Source organism: Spermophilus citellus (genome assembly GCF_964194105.1).
Source record: "Spermophilus citellus genome assembly, chromosome: 14".
NCBI lineage: Eukaryota > Metazoa > Chordata > Mammalia > Rodentia > Sciuridae > Spermophilus > Spermophilus citellus.
In genome coordinates, this window is record NC_138194.1 from 61,373,875 (window position 1) to 61,389,955 (window position 16,081).

The 16,081-nt window shown below is 37.1% G+C and overlaps 1 protein-coding gene across 4 annotated transcripts in view; it reads right to left on the reverse strand.

Annotated features, from left to right (window-relative positions):
• The window catches only part of RUNX1T1 (RUNX1 partner transcriptional co-repressor 1), a 139,546-nt gene that overhangs the window by 29,595 nt on the left and 93,870 nt on the right, over positions 1-16,081 (reverse strand). For all 4 annotated transcript variants that reach the window (XM_081265808.1, XM_081265811.1, XM_081265809.1 and 1 more), the window contains 2 exons: positions 4,807-5,057; positions 402-487 (listed from right to left, as the gene is read on the reverse strand). In XM_081265808.1, coding sequence (XP_081121934.1) covers positions 402-487; positions 4,807-5,057 — 337 coding nt within the window. The remainder of the gene's footprint in view (positions 1-401; positions 488-4,806; positions 5,058-16,081) is intronic.

Below are 16,081 nucleotides of genomic sequence, written 5' to 3' on the forward strand. Positions count from 1 at the left end.
TCTAATGGTCAGATCTGAAATTCCGACCCAACAGATGAGCATATTCAGTGGGAAAGAGAAGAAAAGCAAGAGGTGCAAATGTGAATCATGACAATCATATTTACCTTCAAGGTGTTATAATTAGTAAATCTACCTTTCCAGAATAGTAAGCCAATCACCCTTTCAAAATAAAACAGTAGCCTGCTGGTCTTTTTCCAAGATCTAAATTTTTCTCTTATGTGGCTTTCACATCAATTTGGAAATCAAATCCTGCATTCTACTCAAACATTTTCATTCATTCTTTTTTTTCAAGGAGATCAGGAAACACAATACCTTCAAAGCATCTTTAAGCTTTTATTATATGACCTCACTTCAGTTGTTCTCAAAATATTTTTTAACCTAAATGTTTACTGATGTCTTACATGGTCAAGATGTTTCCATTCTTCTGCCCATTCTCTGTCTGTTAGTCTGTGATCAATCATTTCTTCTTGACGTGTGCCATGCAACCCTACAAATAGAGAGAAAAAGGCTTAATTGCCCTAAAGCATTCAGTACCCAATCTGTATGTAATCCTGCACATAGCCAGGACCATGTGGGTGATCTCAAAGATGTTAAACATTTTATTTTGATTGGAGATAAGAATTATACTTAGTCAGAATTACCCAATGGTGTCCTCATAAGAACGACAAAAATATTAGAACTCCAAGGAATTCTAGAGGTCATCTCATCAGAACTCTTTATTTTACACACGAGGAGGCAGAGCTACATGATAACAAGTCTAGAGCTTCTTATTCATATGAGACTCCCTAAGTACAAATATAAACATATTCTTAGCTCTTAATAAATACAATAAATTGGGGCTGGGATGCAGTTAGGTTGTAGACAGTGTGGTTAGCATACACAGGCTCTGGATTTACTCCCCAGCACTAAATAAATAGAAAAAAAAACATGAGTAGACATTAGGTGACTTCAAAATATGACTGGTCTGCATTAAAAAATAGACATTATGACTCATTTTATATGATTTCCCAAAACATAGTAAACCATTTTTTCATGTTTCAGCTATAGATGAATACAATCCTAATATATGTATCTTGCTGATAAAATTAGGCCACAAAGAGAGTGTTTTTATATATGTATATAAAAGCTATATATACTAATTCAATTTACAAAAACATAAGATATAAAAATGAGATATGCTTTATCAAAAAATCAGCATGCCAGTTATACTTCAACAAATATCACATTCAAATTAAAAAACTGAAAATCATAATTTGAAGTCCATGAGTATTAATGCTCTTTAGCACCACAGTTATACTGCTATGAAAAAGTATCATGTAAATGTTTACCAAGTGCACTGATATTAGTGAATGAGAGCAGTTAGGTAAGTTAGTCATTAGAATATGAACATGCATTTCCACATTTCTCCATAAAAGGTCAGAATAGAAGACTGATGAGAGATGTCTAGAAACCTGGTGTTCCTCTCATGCCTTCATTGTGGAAAGTGCCCTTTACCATCTACATCAAGGAAGGGCACTGGGCAATGTTATGCTTTCTGCTTTGAATGACCAAAACAATTCCTTTTGGTTGCTCTGCCTCACGTTGTTAATCTGAACAGCAAATTAAGTCTGGAATGGTTTGGGCTTCTAGACATTGAGGCTCCTTCTCTGAGGTCCTGTCATTTAAACATTAAATGACAATAAAAAGACATTGCATTCTACTTTTTGTGAAATCTAAGTGGTTAGAAATCTTTTCTTTCTGCTGACTTAAGGCGAAAAAAAAAAAAAAAAGATGATTCACATGACTTCAGCCAACTATAAGATACAATTTCATCTATAACCCATGAAAGTGAACGTTTATGATAGCTCTCTCAGGTTAAAAAATAATAAAAAATAAAAAAGATATAAAAATACTATACATCATTCCTGTCCAAACAGAACATACTCAGAGATAAATTTTAAAAGTTAAAATTGTCAATGCCACCTATTGGCAAAACATAAAATTGCAAAGTTTTACTAATTTGCTTAATAGAAAAGATATTGGGAGGGGGGAGAATAGTTATTCCTCTGTTTATTGTGAATATTTCAAGTTGAAATGTTTGCAAATATGTAATTTTTGTTGGCTTATTTGTTGCCTGTGTTTGGGAGAAAAAAACCACTATTCCTACAATTAATCACCACAGAAAATAACCAGAGGGTGATGAAAATATAAATGTGACAGGAACTTTCAAGATGGTGGCATCTAAATGTTTGACAATAAGAACCAAGACCTCCAGAGGTCTCAACATTTTCAAAAATTCTGCAAACTAAATCAATAATGATTCAAGCTCTAACACTCAGAACAATTAATGAGCAATAGAAAGTTTTTGGTTAACAGGTGTCTACTACGAGTCTTAGTATTCTAAGTTTCATCTCATTCTTTTAAAACAGAAGAACGGTAGAAACATTGTTGTGCCCAAGTATTTACAGAAGAAATAAGGGCTTCATCTGGTACTTTCAAACTCTGAAGGTCATTTGTTAGAATCAAATCTATGTAAGGAAAAAATAAGACAACTGAAAACTAATTTCTTTACTTCACATACTTAAATATTCAACACCATACAAATTTTATTTGTGTTCATAATACCATAGGGATATACGAGAGTAAAATAGCTCATAATCATCAAAGAACACATTTTCTGTTTGTAGGCCACCTGGCACTAATGTTGTGTCTTAACTGGTTCCTATGTTTTAGAAGATTTTTAGCTAACTAGGCTAAAACCCAAAGCTTACTTACAAACTAATGCTGCTTACAAAATTACTTTATTAAAGGAATCAGTTGAGTATATGTCACTACATATAACACACATTTATAAATCATATCAGACAAAATATACCTTTATGACAATTTTTATATTCTCAAAATGGCAGCCTGATATAATGCCATAATTTGTTACTCACACATCAAGATTTTATTTTACATTAACACACACTAAACTCTGGCAGACTTTAGGGATGGTTAAGTAGCTGCACATATTTATAGAGATTAGCACTATTAGTTTTATAAGCTAATATAATTAAAAGGTAAGAAACATGGTCTGAAGAAAATCACAAAAAACCAATGGATACAGATATAATACATAAAGGGATATTTTACATTACTAGATGAAAACATAATCATTGCACATAAGCATAATTACTTCCTTGCTGATTACTTTACAGTGCATTGTAACTAATAATTCACCAAATAGCATTTGCTGCCTAAGAAGTAGACCATTCTCTGGCACCTACAACAGTGCATCATCTCCTGAACTGGTCTCACAGTAACCTGATGATTCCACTGCTATTTAAACATGAGCAATCATATTTTCAGGCCTTAAGTCATCAATAAATGGTAAGGCTTCTGCATAGAAAGGGGTTGTAATCACATTTGGTTTTGAGGTCTCAGTCTAGACTGAGAGAAAGCATAACCACTTTTGAAAAGCCCTTCAGAAATAGTACCTGTGAGAACATTAGACAAATCGGCCATTAAGAAAGCACAAATTATCTGCTTAGCCATTTTTGTCTGACACACTATATAAACATAGAAATTACTGTTGTGGGCAACCAGAATTACTAATTTACTATCTCACAACCAAAGCCTCAGTCATCTCATCCCCATCCTGCTTTCTAGACATTTGGAGGACTCTGGACAGGAAGGCAAAAATACTACCTTATAGCAGCCTAAAAACATGGGTAGAAGCCTAACACAAACTTCTGCATTTCAGGCTATCTCTGCCCGTGAAAAACAAAAATGAAAATAAAATCCTGTCACTATTATTCCAGCAGCTGAAAGGTGGCTGGCTGTTTCCCAGTGTTCTGTATCTTCAGCTCTGTTTTCTGATTTTCTACTTCGACTTCACCCTTGTTCTTTCTGGTATCCTGCCCACCAAATCTCCCATAGTCAGGAAAATTGGCAAACAGCTAGTTATGAAGTAAAGGGAGTCCTGTTGGTGGGTGGTATGGTCACAGGAGATGGGGGAAAAAGAGGGAGATGGTTGTTGCTCTTAGTGAGATTCTGAAGGTTAGACATTGAAGGTGTCCAGGAGTAGCGTACTTACTACCTGATACCATCACCTCAACTGCCCATCATTTATCAAAACTTACCTTAGGCATCTTCCTTCTGATTTTTTGCAGCAGACATTTGCTCAATAAAAGGCAAGATCTCCTAAAGCTTTATATCCAATAGTTTTATGAAGAGTAAGACACAGGCAAGTAGGACACAAATTTTCCTAAACTCATTCATTCTGTATTCTGTTCTTTGATGCAAAATCAACAATACTAATTTTAATCACTGGCATTTTCTAGCAGAAAAAAGTACCAAGCATTCCTCACTGTCAAGTTAAGCCATAAACAGTATGCCATCTCATATTTTGGAAATATGGAATATCATGGAGACTGCACAAGTCCAAATGACTATCTGAAACAAAAAATATATACAAAAGAAACTAATTTTTAAAAATATTTTTTAAAAAGAGTCACTGCTGTTTGATTCTCAAACAGACTACATATGAAATCTCTCATAAAACAAGATTCAAGCTAAAAGTTCATTTTACTTTTGTTACCATAATTAAGGATTTTATTATTAAGTTTGATGCCCTCCTCCAAAATCAAAAAGAAAATTAGCCTGCTGTCTTCAAGCATATAAGAGTATACTAATAACACCAAGTTTTCTCATAAAGGGGACAAAATGAAGAAAGCAAAACTTTGCCCCTATAAGATTTCAAGCCTCAAACTCAGTTGAGAAGTAATGATGCAAGAACCTAAAGCATCCAAATGCCAAAAAAGTGAATAGATCTTTCAGTCTTACCCATAGGTCTGTTTCTGTCCCTGAGGTCCCTGTGGCTGGGGTGTCGATAGGAGTCCCTGTAGTGGTGGGCAATGGCCATATCATCCAAACGGTAATGCTGAGGTGGAGGTGGGGTGGGGTGAGGCAGGCCATTTGGCTGGTAGGATAAGCCGTTATTTGGACTGTACCGCTGGCCTGGGCTAATAGTGCATGGTCGCTTGCTTGGATGTTCTGAGTGCAAAGGCTCTCTGTCAAAGCCATTTTCTTTGGTTCTGGGGGGCAGAAGAAAGAGAGTTTTATTTCATTATATACTCAGAAACCAGCATAATTCAGATGCTCATATCAAGCTTGTATCAACAGAATATTCCTTTACTGGCCAGAAGCTTTCAAAATTCAGCAGCTTCCCAGGAAACTTGCAGCAATGCCCTGAAACCCACATTGAGGACCAAATGATATGAGATTGAGCATAGAAGAAAATGTGTCACTTGTCATCAAATTAATAAACATTTTTCCAGCTGAAACTCATGTGGTTAAGTCACAAATAAGAGGAAACCCGATCTCCTTTTTCTGCATTTTCATGCCAAAAAAAAAAAAAAAAAAGTGATTGACTTCTGACAAGCTACCCCAAGACAGAGTGCAGCCAGTGACAATTCAGCAGGATATAAATCGTCACTCTCTGGAAGAATGCAGCACACCTGTTCTACCCAGCATCTGATTTTCATGTCAGACAACACCTGAGAGCTGGGTTGTCCAATAGAGTAGCCACATGTGACCCTTTAAATTCAAATTTTACCTAATTTTTAAATTATATAAAGCTTAAAATTCAATTCTTCAGTGGCAGTAGCACTTTTCAGGTACTCAACAGCCTGCTGTGGCCATTGACTACAGAACTGGACTGCAAAGACATAGAACTTTCGCATCATCACCAAGTCTATTGGAAAATGAGGATCCAACTGAGCTAACACGATGAGCAATGTATCATCTGGAATACCAATATTATTTTGTGTCACTAGCATGATCGGTCAACAGAACTAGCTGCGACTAGGAGGAAGAACTAAATTGCTCCCCCTTTAAGTGGAGGAAACACATGCCCAGAGAGTCTGTGTGTCCTACCTGAGGTCATCAGGTCTTAGAACAACAGCCTTCATCATGTGACCCACAGAACTTTGAACTTGGCTTTCAGAAGAGATACATTTCAAAAATGAGGCCTGATAACTAATCACTGCTGTTTGATTCTCAAACCAAAGTAGGGCTAAAAAAATATATTTTCTAAGGAATCTCTATTGCTTAGAGACTTACTCAATATATTTGATAAGATAGAAACAAGTTGCATCCAACTCTGACAGAATCACAACACCTGAGCTAAGGCTTCCCACAGCAGCTGGCTCTCCTCAGGAACCAGCTATTTATTCTTAGACCAGTGGCAACGTCTATGTTCCCAGAGAAATCTCCTAAGAATTCTACCCATTCACAGTGGTAAGGCTGCAGATTTCCATGTGTTTCTTAGTTCTTTAAGTTGGTAAAACAATAGTTATAGAGGGCTTAATACACTTTTTCTACTTTCCTGGCACCTAGTAAGAGCCTGATAATACCAGAGAGGAACATCTAAGTGGAAACTGGATTAACAATGGATATTATCAGGGGCAACAGGGCTCTACAATGACTAAACCTTATGTTCTTTTAGGGTAGAGTCCCAGTGAAACTTAGATAACCAGACTGAGAAGAACAAAAGGGTCAGAGACAGAAGGTGTAAGAACACAAAGAATGAAGGAAAGTCTGCAGAGTTGAATGTGGAATGAGCTCATGACTACTACAAGCTAAAGGAGGAGCACCAGCTAAAGACAGGAGACTGGCCCATACTGGAAATGACAACAATCCATGGTCCCCCTGGGAATGGCAGCCAGCCATCTCAATGCTGCTTCCATCAAGTGCATGTCTGCACAAAAACATACTGACTCCGTACATATTGATCATTGGTATCAGACTAAAATATCCAGTATAGCTCAGACATTACCTAAATGTATTGCTTTAAAATAATTTCTAAAAGTGAAAGGAAACATTCTAGATATTGATTTATCTTCTAAGAGTACACCTATGTGATTTTAATCTGTATTTTTATCCTTTGCATTTCTGAATAATATACTTTAACATTCAATGCATATTACCAGCATAAATCAGTTACAAAATACTAAAGACAATTAGTAGCTATGAACATAATGCTAACACAGCACCTACCTTATGGCAGTATGGTGTAATGGAAAGAGCACTGGACTGGAAATCAAGAAATCTGAGACTAGTCCTAGCTCTGCCATGACTACCTGTGTGACCTTGGACAAGTCACCTAAACTCTCTTTCATCTGTAAAATGAAAGGGTTGGACTAGATCAACAGTTTTCAAATGTGTCACCTGAAGTGCTTAATGGATTCTGCAGGCAATGAAGACCTTTTCCCCCAACTGATCAAAATTAAAGGATTCAAGGAACCCCCTTGTTATTAACTGTGTTAAAAAATGGAGTCCCCTTGGGCTGGGGACGTGGCTCAAGCAGTAGCGCGCTCGCCTGGCATGCATGCGGCCTGGGTTTGGTTCGATCCTCAGCACCACATACAAAACAAAGATGTTGTGTCTACCGAAAACTAAAAAAAATAAATAAATATTAAAATTCTCTCTCTTTCTCTCTCTTTAAAAAAGAAATAGAGTTCCCTCTAAGATTTCATTTTTAAAGGAAAAAGTCTGCTGCTAAAATCAAGTTTGAAAACCACCAGACTAGATGATTTCTGAGGTCCCTTCTAGTTATAAAACTTGACAATTCAATTTTTCTATATTATAATATTCTAATTATTCTATACAGTTTAATGTCATGGTTCTGTAGATCAAAACAAACAGGGTTAATGGTTCGCCGGTCAAACCAAACAACATACAAATAAATTATTCATAGCTTATTTTTGTGTGAAAATTAAATAAATAAATATATATATATATATATATATATATATATATATATATCTCTTCAAAATATCATTGTGCAGATCCTGTAGCATTTCTTTTTTCCCCATGATGCTGGAGACTGAACCAGGGTTTTGCACGTGCCAGGCAAGAGCTCTACCACTAAATGATATCCCTAGCCCTTTTTATTTTGAGATAGGGTTTTCTAAGTTGCCTTTACAAGGTCTGGCCTTGAATTTGTGATCCCCCTGCCTCAGCCTACCAAGTAGCTGAGATTACAGATAAGCACCTTCCCTGTAGCATTTCTATATATGAAACATCTTTGACCCATTTGTTTGAAACCAGCCCTACTTACAATATTTCCTCTCTTTGTTTTTCAATGAGAGCAACAACAACATAGAACACCAGAAGAATCCTGGTAACTTTCAAATTGTTAGATATGTTACAGACCTTCAACCTCACATGAGCCCTCATTGGTAGTTATTACTTAGATGACCCAATTATATGGGGATGGGGAGAGTTTCTTCCCCTAATGCAAGGGCAGCGATGACCTGAGAGGCAGGGCTGGGCCCTGCATCTGTCCCCTGATTTCTGCATATCCTTGCTCTCCTTTACTGGGTCTCCTCACTTCTGACAGCTAGTGAAACAATAAGGCTCATCACTTACAGAGCAGTTACATTTTAACAGCAAAGCATGGAAACTTTTGTAGCCCAAAGAACTAAAGTTACAAAAGACTCCCTGTTGCTTCCTCTAATCACTCAAGACTAGCTTTTAGGCTAGCCCAAATCAAAGGATGTTCATCCAGAATGGTGACTAGAACAACTTAATTGCTATCTTCAGCTATCTACACCTTATTTGCCTAAGCAAATTTTGTATTTGCATTTTAATTTGTTGCCCTTTCAAAGTGTACTAGGCAAAAATAAACACTTTCCATTGTCCCATAGGCATGCCCTTGAAATAACTTAAACTCTACAAGGAAACCTGTCAGGTCTCATAGACACGTGGAACAAAGTTTTGGTTTGGTTTTAAATTTTACCTAAGGATATTTCTTTTTTGCCTGATCATCATCTAAGCATTTCAACATTTAGCTTCTCTGTCAAGCACTTCTCTGTCAAGTCTGACATCCTGAGCCCAGAGGGCACTCAGGACTCTGCTGCATGATCCCAGATTCCTTAGTCTTCCAGCCTCAGTTTCATACCTGGTACAGTGCACACACTGGAAATAACTGTGGGAACAACTGAAGAGATAGCCTAACTTACACTTTATGCCATTGGAGGCTTCCCCTGACCCCAGTTCCTCAATAACAGGATCTATAAACTGACCATTTACAAAAGAACATGAACATTTTTTATAAAACTCTACACACATTATTTAACAAGGTATAATTGGCTAGTGTGCACTGATACTCCCATAGTAACATGTATAATAAAATAGTATAACAGTCAAGGAAACAGGAAAGTAAGAAAAAAAAATCTCATAAATAGTCAACATAGTATGCAGAAGAAGAGGATAAATCTCCTAATGACAGGAGAAGGTATAATCTTCTTTCTTTCCCTACATTAAGATTTTTTTTAATGTGGGGAAAATTCAATTATAAAGACTTTTCTAGGGGAGGCAAAGTGGTATCACAATAAACTTTAGAAAAGGAAAGAAGGGCAAATGCTAATCTTAGCCCTGTTGCAAATAAATCGTGCCTTAGCTGCTCACTTGAGTCACAATGGGAATCTCAAAATGAGCATGTTTAACTTGGCCTTGACTCTCTCATGCATTCTGAGCCACCTTCCAAACCATCATCCAGGGAGAAAGTTGAAAGTCATTCTACAGTCTTCTCCAAATCCAACTCCTATCACTGATCTCTTAAGGACCTGTGGCAGGCCCCTCCTTTTGTTCCAGGAAACCTTGATCTTGATCAGTAACTGCTGCTTGCTGGACCCCAGCTGCTTGCTTGGACAGCCATGTCTACCCAGGGCTCTTCAGAAGACAAGTAGCAGTGAGACACTGATCTAAAGTTCCTATGAGATCTAACATCCTGTCACACACTGAATCTTACTTTATTCTTTATTCTTAAATTTTAGAAGTCTACATCTAAATTCTAGGAGGTAATGGTTCTATTAAAGATCAAAGACATTAATAACTCAATAGCAAATCTGTTTCCCTTCCTTTTCTAACGCACACAGTTTGTCAAGGCTACAGAAGAACTAGACGGAGGGGGGGAAATCACTCTTGTCATCATATTTGAAAACATAATTTAGTAAGAGGTCTCTTTAGAAACTGTTAGGAAATAGGTGAGTTTAAATAAGAATTTCACATAATTCGTTTTTCATGGTGTTGAATAATGTATCTGAAACAAAATAGATTACAAACTCCCCTGTCTCCTTAAAAAGAAAATCAAACCTAATTCTTCATGACAACCTGCAGTAGTTTCTGTGTTTTGCTATCACTCTGGAGGAAGGGGGACATTTAGATGGTTAAGAACAGAGAGCTGGATGCCACAGAACCATCACTACCTGGATAGCCAGATGGAGAGAGGTGCCTTTAAGCTCTCTGTTGCTGAACAACCACCTCAGAGAGAACTTCCTGAGCTGCATGTTAATGTCTTCAGAAGTAAATAAGAGGCAGGTGGATGTGGGCCACTCCAGACACACAGACACAATGCCTGGACCTTCACGGATTACAATGCACCAGGTTCACAGATCCATCTGAGCCTTCCCTCCCACAGTGGGAAGATGGAATTTTTCTATCACGTGTCTCCTGATGCTGTCCATCTGCTCAATGGTTACACTGCCTGTTACTGGCTGTCCCCCTTGTGTTTCCTAATCTCTGTCACTGCTGATATATTCCATTTCTTCTTTTCCTGCTTTCTTTTTCTAATTCATCTGCACATTCAATTAGAGCCCTCCAGTGTCTTCTGGTCAGTGAATTCATCTTGGTATTGGGTTCCTGGGCCATTAATGGCTATTTTCATTGTTGTATTTCAGATTTTCTGCTTTCTTTTTTTTTTTCTTTGTGTGTGTGTGTGGGGGGGGGGGGGAGAGAGGGAGACAGAGAGACAGACAGACAGACACTGGGGATTGAACCCAGAGGTGCTCCACCACTGAAACATTAATTCTTCATCTCCAGCCCATTTTATTTTCAGACAGGTCTTGCTAAATTTCCCAGGCAATCCTCAAATTTGCTATCCTGCAGCTTCAGCCTCTAGAGTCTCTGGGATTATAGGTATACTCTACCATGTCTAGCTCAGAGATGCATTTTTTAAAACCAAATAAGTAAATGAAGACTCTTGGGGGGAGAAGTCATTTGATGTACTACTGAAAATAACTGCATTAAATTTATCTTGAGGACTGGGGTTGTGGCTCAGCAGTAGAACACTTGCCTTGCACATGCAAGGCCCTGGGTTTAATCCTCAGCACCACATTAAAATAAATAAAATAAAGGTATTATGTCCAACTACAACTAGAAAATAAATTTTAAAAAATTATCTTGAATCATTTGTTTTTTCAAGTGATGGGGATATTTTATTTGTAGTGTTTTGCTTTATTTTGTTGTAGGTACCCACCATGTATAACCTACTAGCTTAAGCTTCAGTGGAAATACTAAGATGAATGAGACATGATCATTCGTGTGGGATCTGTAGACTGAAGGTACCATATGAACAGTACGAACATGGTCTAGGAGAGCTCAGAGGGAGAAAGGATTACTCCATAATGTATATTCAAAAGAGCCAGGGCTTTGCAGTTGAATGAAATTGCTGGTCGTGTGACCTTGGTGGGCCTACCTCTAAGACCTTCTGTTTTTATCTATAAAATGGGGGTTACTTTAGAGGTGCTGAGAGGACTATAGAAAGAGTCTATATACAGGGCCTAACCCATGGTTGGCATTTGATAAGTTAGTCAAAGCCTTTTGTTTCCTAGCTGGGACATGCAGAGGCTGGTGGCAGAGAATCATGGTTTAGGGTATTGGGTTGGCCTACAGTTGGCCTGGTATATCCAGAGTACAGGTATTTGAGTTGGGAGCCTAGGATTAGAATCCCTCAGGGTCTCTTTGAAGCCACATGACCTCAGACATTCAGCCTTTCTGAATGTACACCAATAGCACTGTTAGAAAATAAGTGTTATATATTAGTTCATAAAAAAAAAAAAAAAAAAACACACACACACACAGGGCCTGGCACATCTATTGCCTGGTAAATAGTGACAATTCTTATAGGATTTATGACTAGGAACCTTCATTCACATGATGGCTACTGAGACAGTATGTAAAGCCAATGCTGACATAGAAGAAGCAGGAAAGAACAGAAACCTTCAGTGGGAATACAGCTAGGACTTGAAAAATATTCAGGAGGGAGAGACCTGGGGTGTGGAAAGAAGTAAGGTGTCAATTAAGGCTGAGACTGCAGAGCCTGGAAGACCTCTACAATCACGCAGTCTATCTCACCATATAAATGTAACTGAATGCTATTTCACTAGACATCTCACAATTGATGTGACTAATATAAAAAATAATAATGACTACCGGGATGATCTTGTATTTCTTGAAACAGGGGAATGCATAAAAGATGCAATGTAAAACAAAGTTGAAGATAGAATTCCTACATTTTCCTCATGGAATATTAAATGCAATAGATCATACAAATTTCATTCTCACTTGCATAGACAATTGACTGAACATATTCTTATAAAATATACTTGTGTGTTCTTTTTAAAATAACATAATCGCTGACACCCTGTTCATTTTACAGAAAATGAACACTGTCCACTCTGTACAGTTGGTGAGTAATGCAATGATAATTTTCAGATATTCAAACAACAGGGTTTCAAAATGACTGTCTTTGGCCCCTCAAACCTGTGGCATTTTCTAACTTACTCATTCAGGCAGGCAATGTAGCTCACTTTGGATCTTCTATCATTAAAAGGATTTATAAAACCTCAGAATATTATGTGATGCCATTTACCCACTTGAGCAATTAAAGAAATGTGAGAAAGTAAGACAAAAACCCCACATTTCTTAAGTTAAGTTTTCCTTATTTAAATTCTGCACACACACACACAAAAAAAAAAAAAAAAACACATATTTGTGTAATGAGAAGATTTCAGCTATGTAAATATGCTCACTTTGCCAGGAGCAGTGGCACATGCCTATATCCCAGCAACTTGGTAGGCTGAGGCAAGAAGACTGCAAATTCAGACAGCCTCAGCAACTTAGTGAGACCTTAAGCAATTCAGTGAGACCCTGTCTCTACATTAAAAAATATGAAAAAAGAATGGGTATGTGGCTTGGTGGCTAAGCAGCCCGAGGTTCAATCCCTGGTACTACTACTACCACTAATAATAATAATAATAATAATATATGTTAAAAATATACATTCACACATATGCATACACTGATTTGTCCACTAAGAAACTCTGCAACCCTAGACAAATTCTTGGGGCCTTCAGTTCCTCAAGTGTAAACAGGAGGAGTTGTCCTGGTATATCCATACGATCCCTCATAGTTGACATCATGTAATTCTAAGGTACAAGCAAGTCCTTCCAGAAAATGTTTAATTATTGGGGGAAGAAGAAATACAAATCAATCCAACTATGAGGCCTCTGGGATAAAAGCCTAGAGGTGTTAAACTGCAGTTGATATAAAGCAGTCCTATTAAAATGATAATGTATAAGAAAGGGATTAATAGCATTTATCATTTGAGATCGTAGGGGGAAAAGGGACAACAAATCACAACAACAAAAATAATGATACCAATACAAGACCAAAGATCATTTCATCTGGTTTCTTCAGCAAGAAAAATCCTGAGTCAGAAAAGTAGCAGAACAGGTGAGAACACAATACAAAATGCAAATAATAACAAAAAGCCATGATATCAATGCTGTGAGAAAGGATGGACAGCAGTTAATTAGAATAACTAGTATTGTTCTAAAAATCTTAGTATTTATTCACTCAGTCTCCATGAAATCAAGCACTAGCTATTCACTTCCCTCCACACTTCGTAGGAAAGCTTCTTGTCTTTAGAAGCCATCACAGAGAGAGCAGGAGTAAAACCAGTGCCCTTAGCAGGTCATGGTGGTGTTCACCTGTAACCCCAGAAACTCAAAAGACTGAGGCAGGAGGATCACAAATTCAAGGCCAGTCTCAAGCAATTTAGTGAGGCCCTAAGCAACTTAGTGAGATCCTGTCTCAAAATTAAAAATAAAAAGGGTTGGGGATGTGGCTCAGTGGTAAAGTTCCCCTGGGTTTAATCCCTTATTTTTTTTTAAAAAAAAGAGTGCCCTTAATTTATAGTCATATTTGTGAAAGTGTTCACATCATATAACTTTTACATAGTGAGAAAAATACAAATCAGAATTCTCTTTCCTAATATTTGGGACAGGAAAAACAAAGCATGATTTTTAAGTGAAAACTGTTTTTTTCTAATTTGAGTTCCACAGTATTCTATCATAGACCAACAAATTCAGTACAATTGTTTAGGAACTCTCCCCAGAGCTATTATTTTAAAAAAATTAGAGAACATTTCACTTTTGTATACAGGAAAAACAGAGGAAAAAAGAGATTCCATAGACTTCTCTGGGCTATAAAATTTCTTTAAATAACAATAATGTTTTTAAAAAGAAAAAAATATAACCTGTGTCAATAATATTTAAGGATGAGCAGTTCAATTTGCGAAAGCCCATCTCTGTAACACGTGATGGTTGTTTAGTACATTAACTCAGCAATTGTCACAGAATTTAAACCCCCAAAGTTGTAAACAAAATATAGAGCGCTCTTTTGTTCATGACATGTCATGAACAAATTATCAAAATGTGTTTTCTCCTCAGGTGTCAGTTTTTCCCTCTTTTAGTGACTGATGGCTCCCAGTGTTATTACAGAAACAGATTGATCTTTTTAATGAGCCAGTTTAATAGACTCCAAAATCTCACCGTGGCTGCTCATCCATGTCAGACCATATGCACCAACAAAACATTCAGTAAAACAAAAAAAGCTCTGCTGTCAGACAGCTCCATACTCTATAAAATTTCATATAGTAGAGCTGGATATGCAGATAAACAGCCAGAGAAGAGGAAAATGCAGATGCAAACAAGATGCAGGAAATACATGCAAAAAGAAAATAAGGAAAAAGCCCAATACTACAGAGGTCCATATTTTCTTGGCTCAGATAAAATTCCCATGAGATACAAATGTATTTACACAACACAATCTCATTATTCTTTCTAAGGAAAATTCTAAGGAAACCTATTTGCCATCTTTCTATTATAACATATACTTCAGGGTTCCTTTTGAAAAGGGATGTTCCATCCAAAGATCAACCATATGAATTCTGACTACAGCAACTGTCTGTGAATAACCAGAGAACAAGACAGAAAACTCCTTTTAAGAGTCTTCAGCCTGACTATATGAGCTCGCTCGCTCGCTCTCTCTCTCTCTCTCTCTCACACATACACACACACACACACACACACACACACACACACACACACACACACCGGGGTAGGGGAGAGGAGGAGAGAGAGAGTTAGAGATCAGAACAAGAATGCTGAGTGTCTGTGGAATTTAATATGAAGTTTTGATATCAAGGTTAACTGCTTAGAGCTTACCTCAGGATTGTCCCAGGAAAGTCAAAAGCCATGTTACATTCAAATAAAAATTGCTAGAAAAGAGCCAGTGGGAAAATGGCTGGGAATATAGAAAAAAATGAATGAACTAAAGTTTTTATATTCCATCTTACAGTTACTCAGTAGTTAGGAATTCTAGCTGAGGTCATGCCCACTTTGAATTTTGCTTCAAAGATTATCTTTATGTTTATCCTAACTATCTAAATCTTTTTATTACACCCTCCTCACCCCCAAAATAAATTTTCTTCTTCTTAATTTGCCATTCAGCTTCTCCCTAATTATGTTATCACGTTATCCTAGAAACATGGAGCTAAAATATCAATACCTGCACGCAGCACTTATTTCCCACAAGGTTAATGGGCTCAGACTGGACAGGAATAGACACGTAAATCTATTCCTGAGCCACTTCTTCATTCTCATCATTGTGTAGACACACCACACAGGTACCCGCATTAAGCAATTCCCTTTAAAAGCAAATGTACCAAATGCTCTTATTCCCTCTTAAATCTGACCAAGAAAACACAATTTTCAAAAAGAAGAAAGGAGTATTATGGGCAGGTCATATGAGGAACTGGATCTCCAATATTTCATTAATATTTAACCTTTTGCTTTAGGAATTTTAAACTATGGAGTCCTAGGCCAAGAGGAGAAAAATTACAGAGACTGTAGCCTAAAACTGCTTAGCAGAGAATTATGTAATGACTACACTATAAATGGGTGGCTTTTAATAATATTCTGATTTGCAC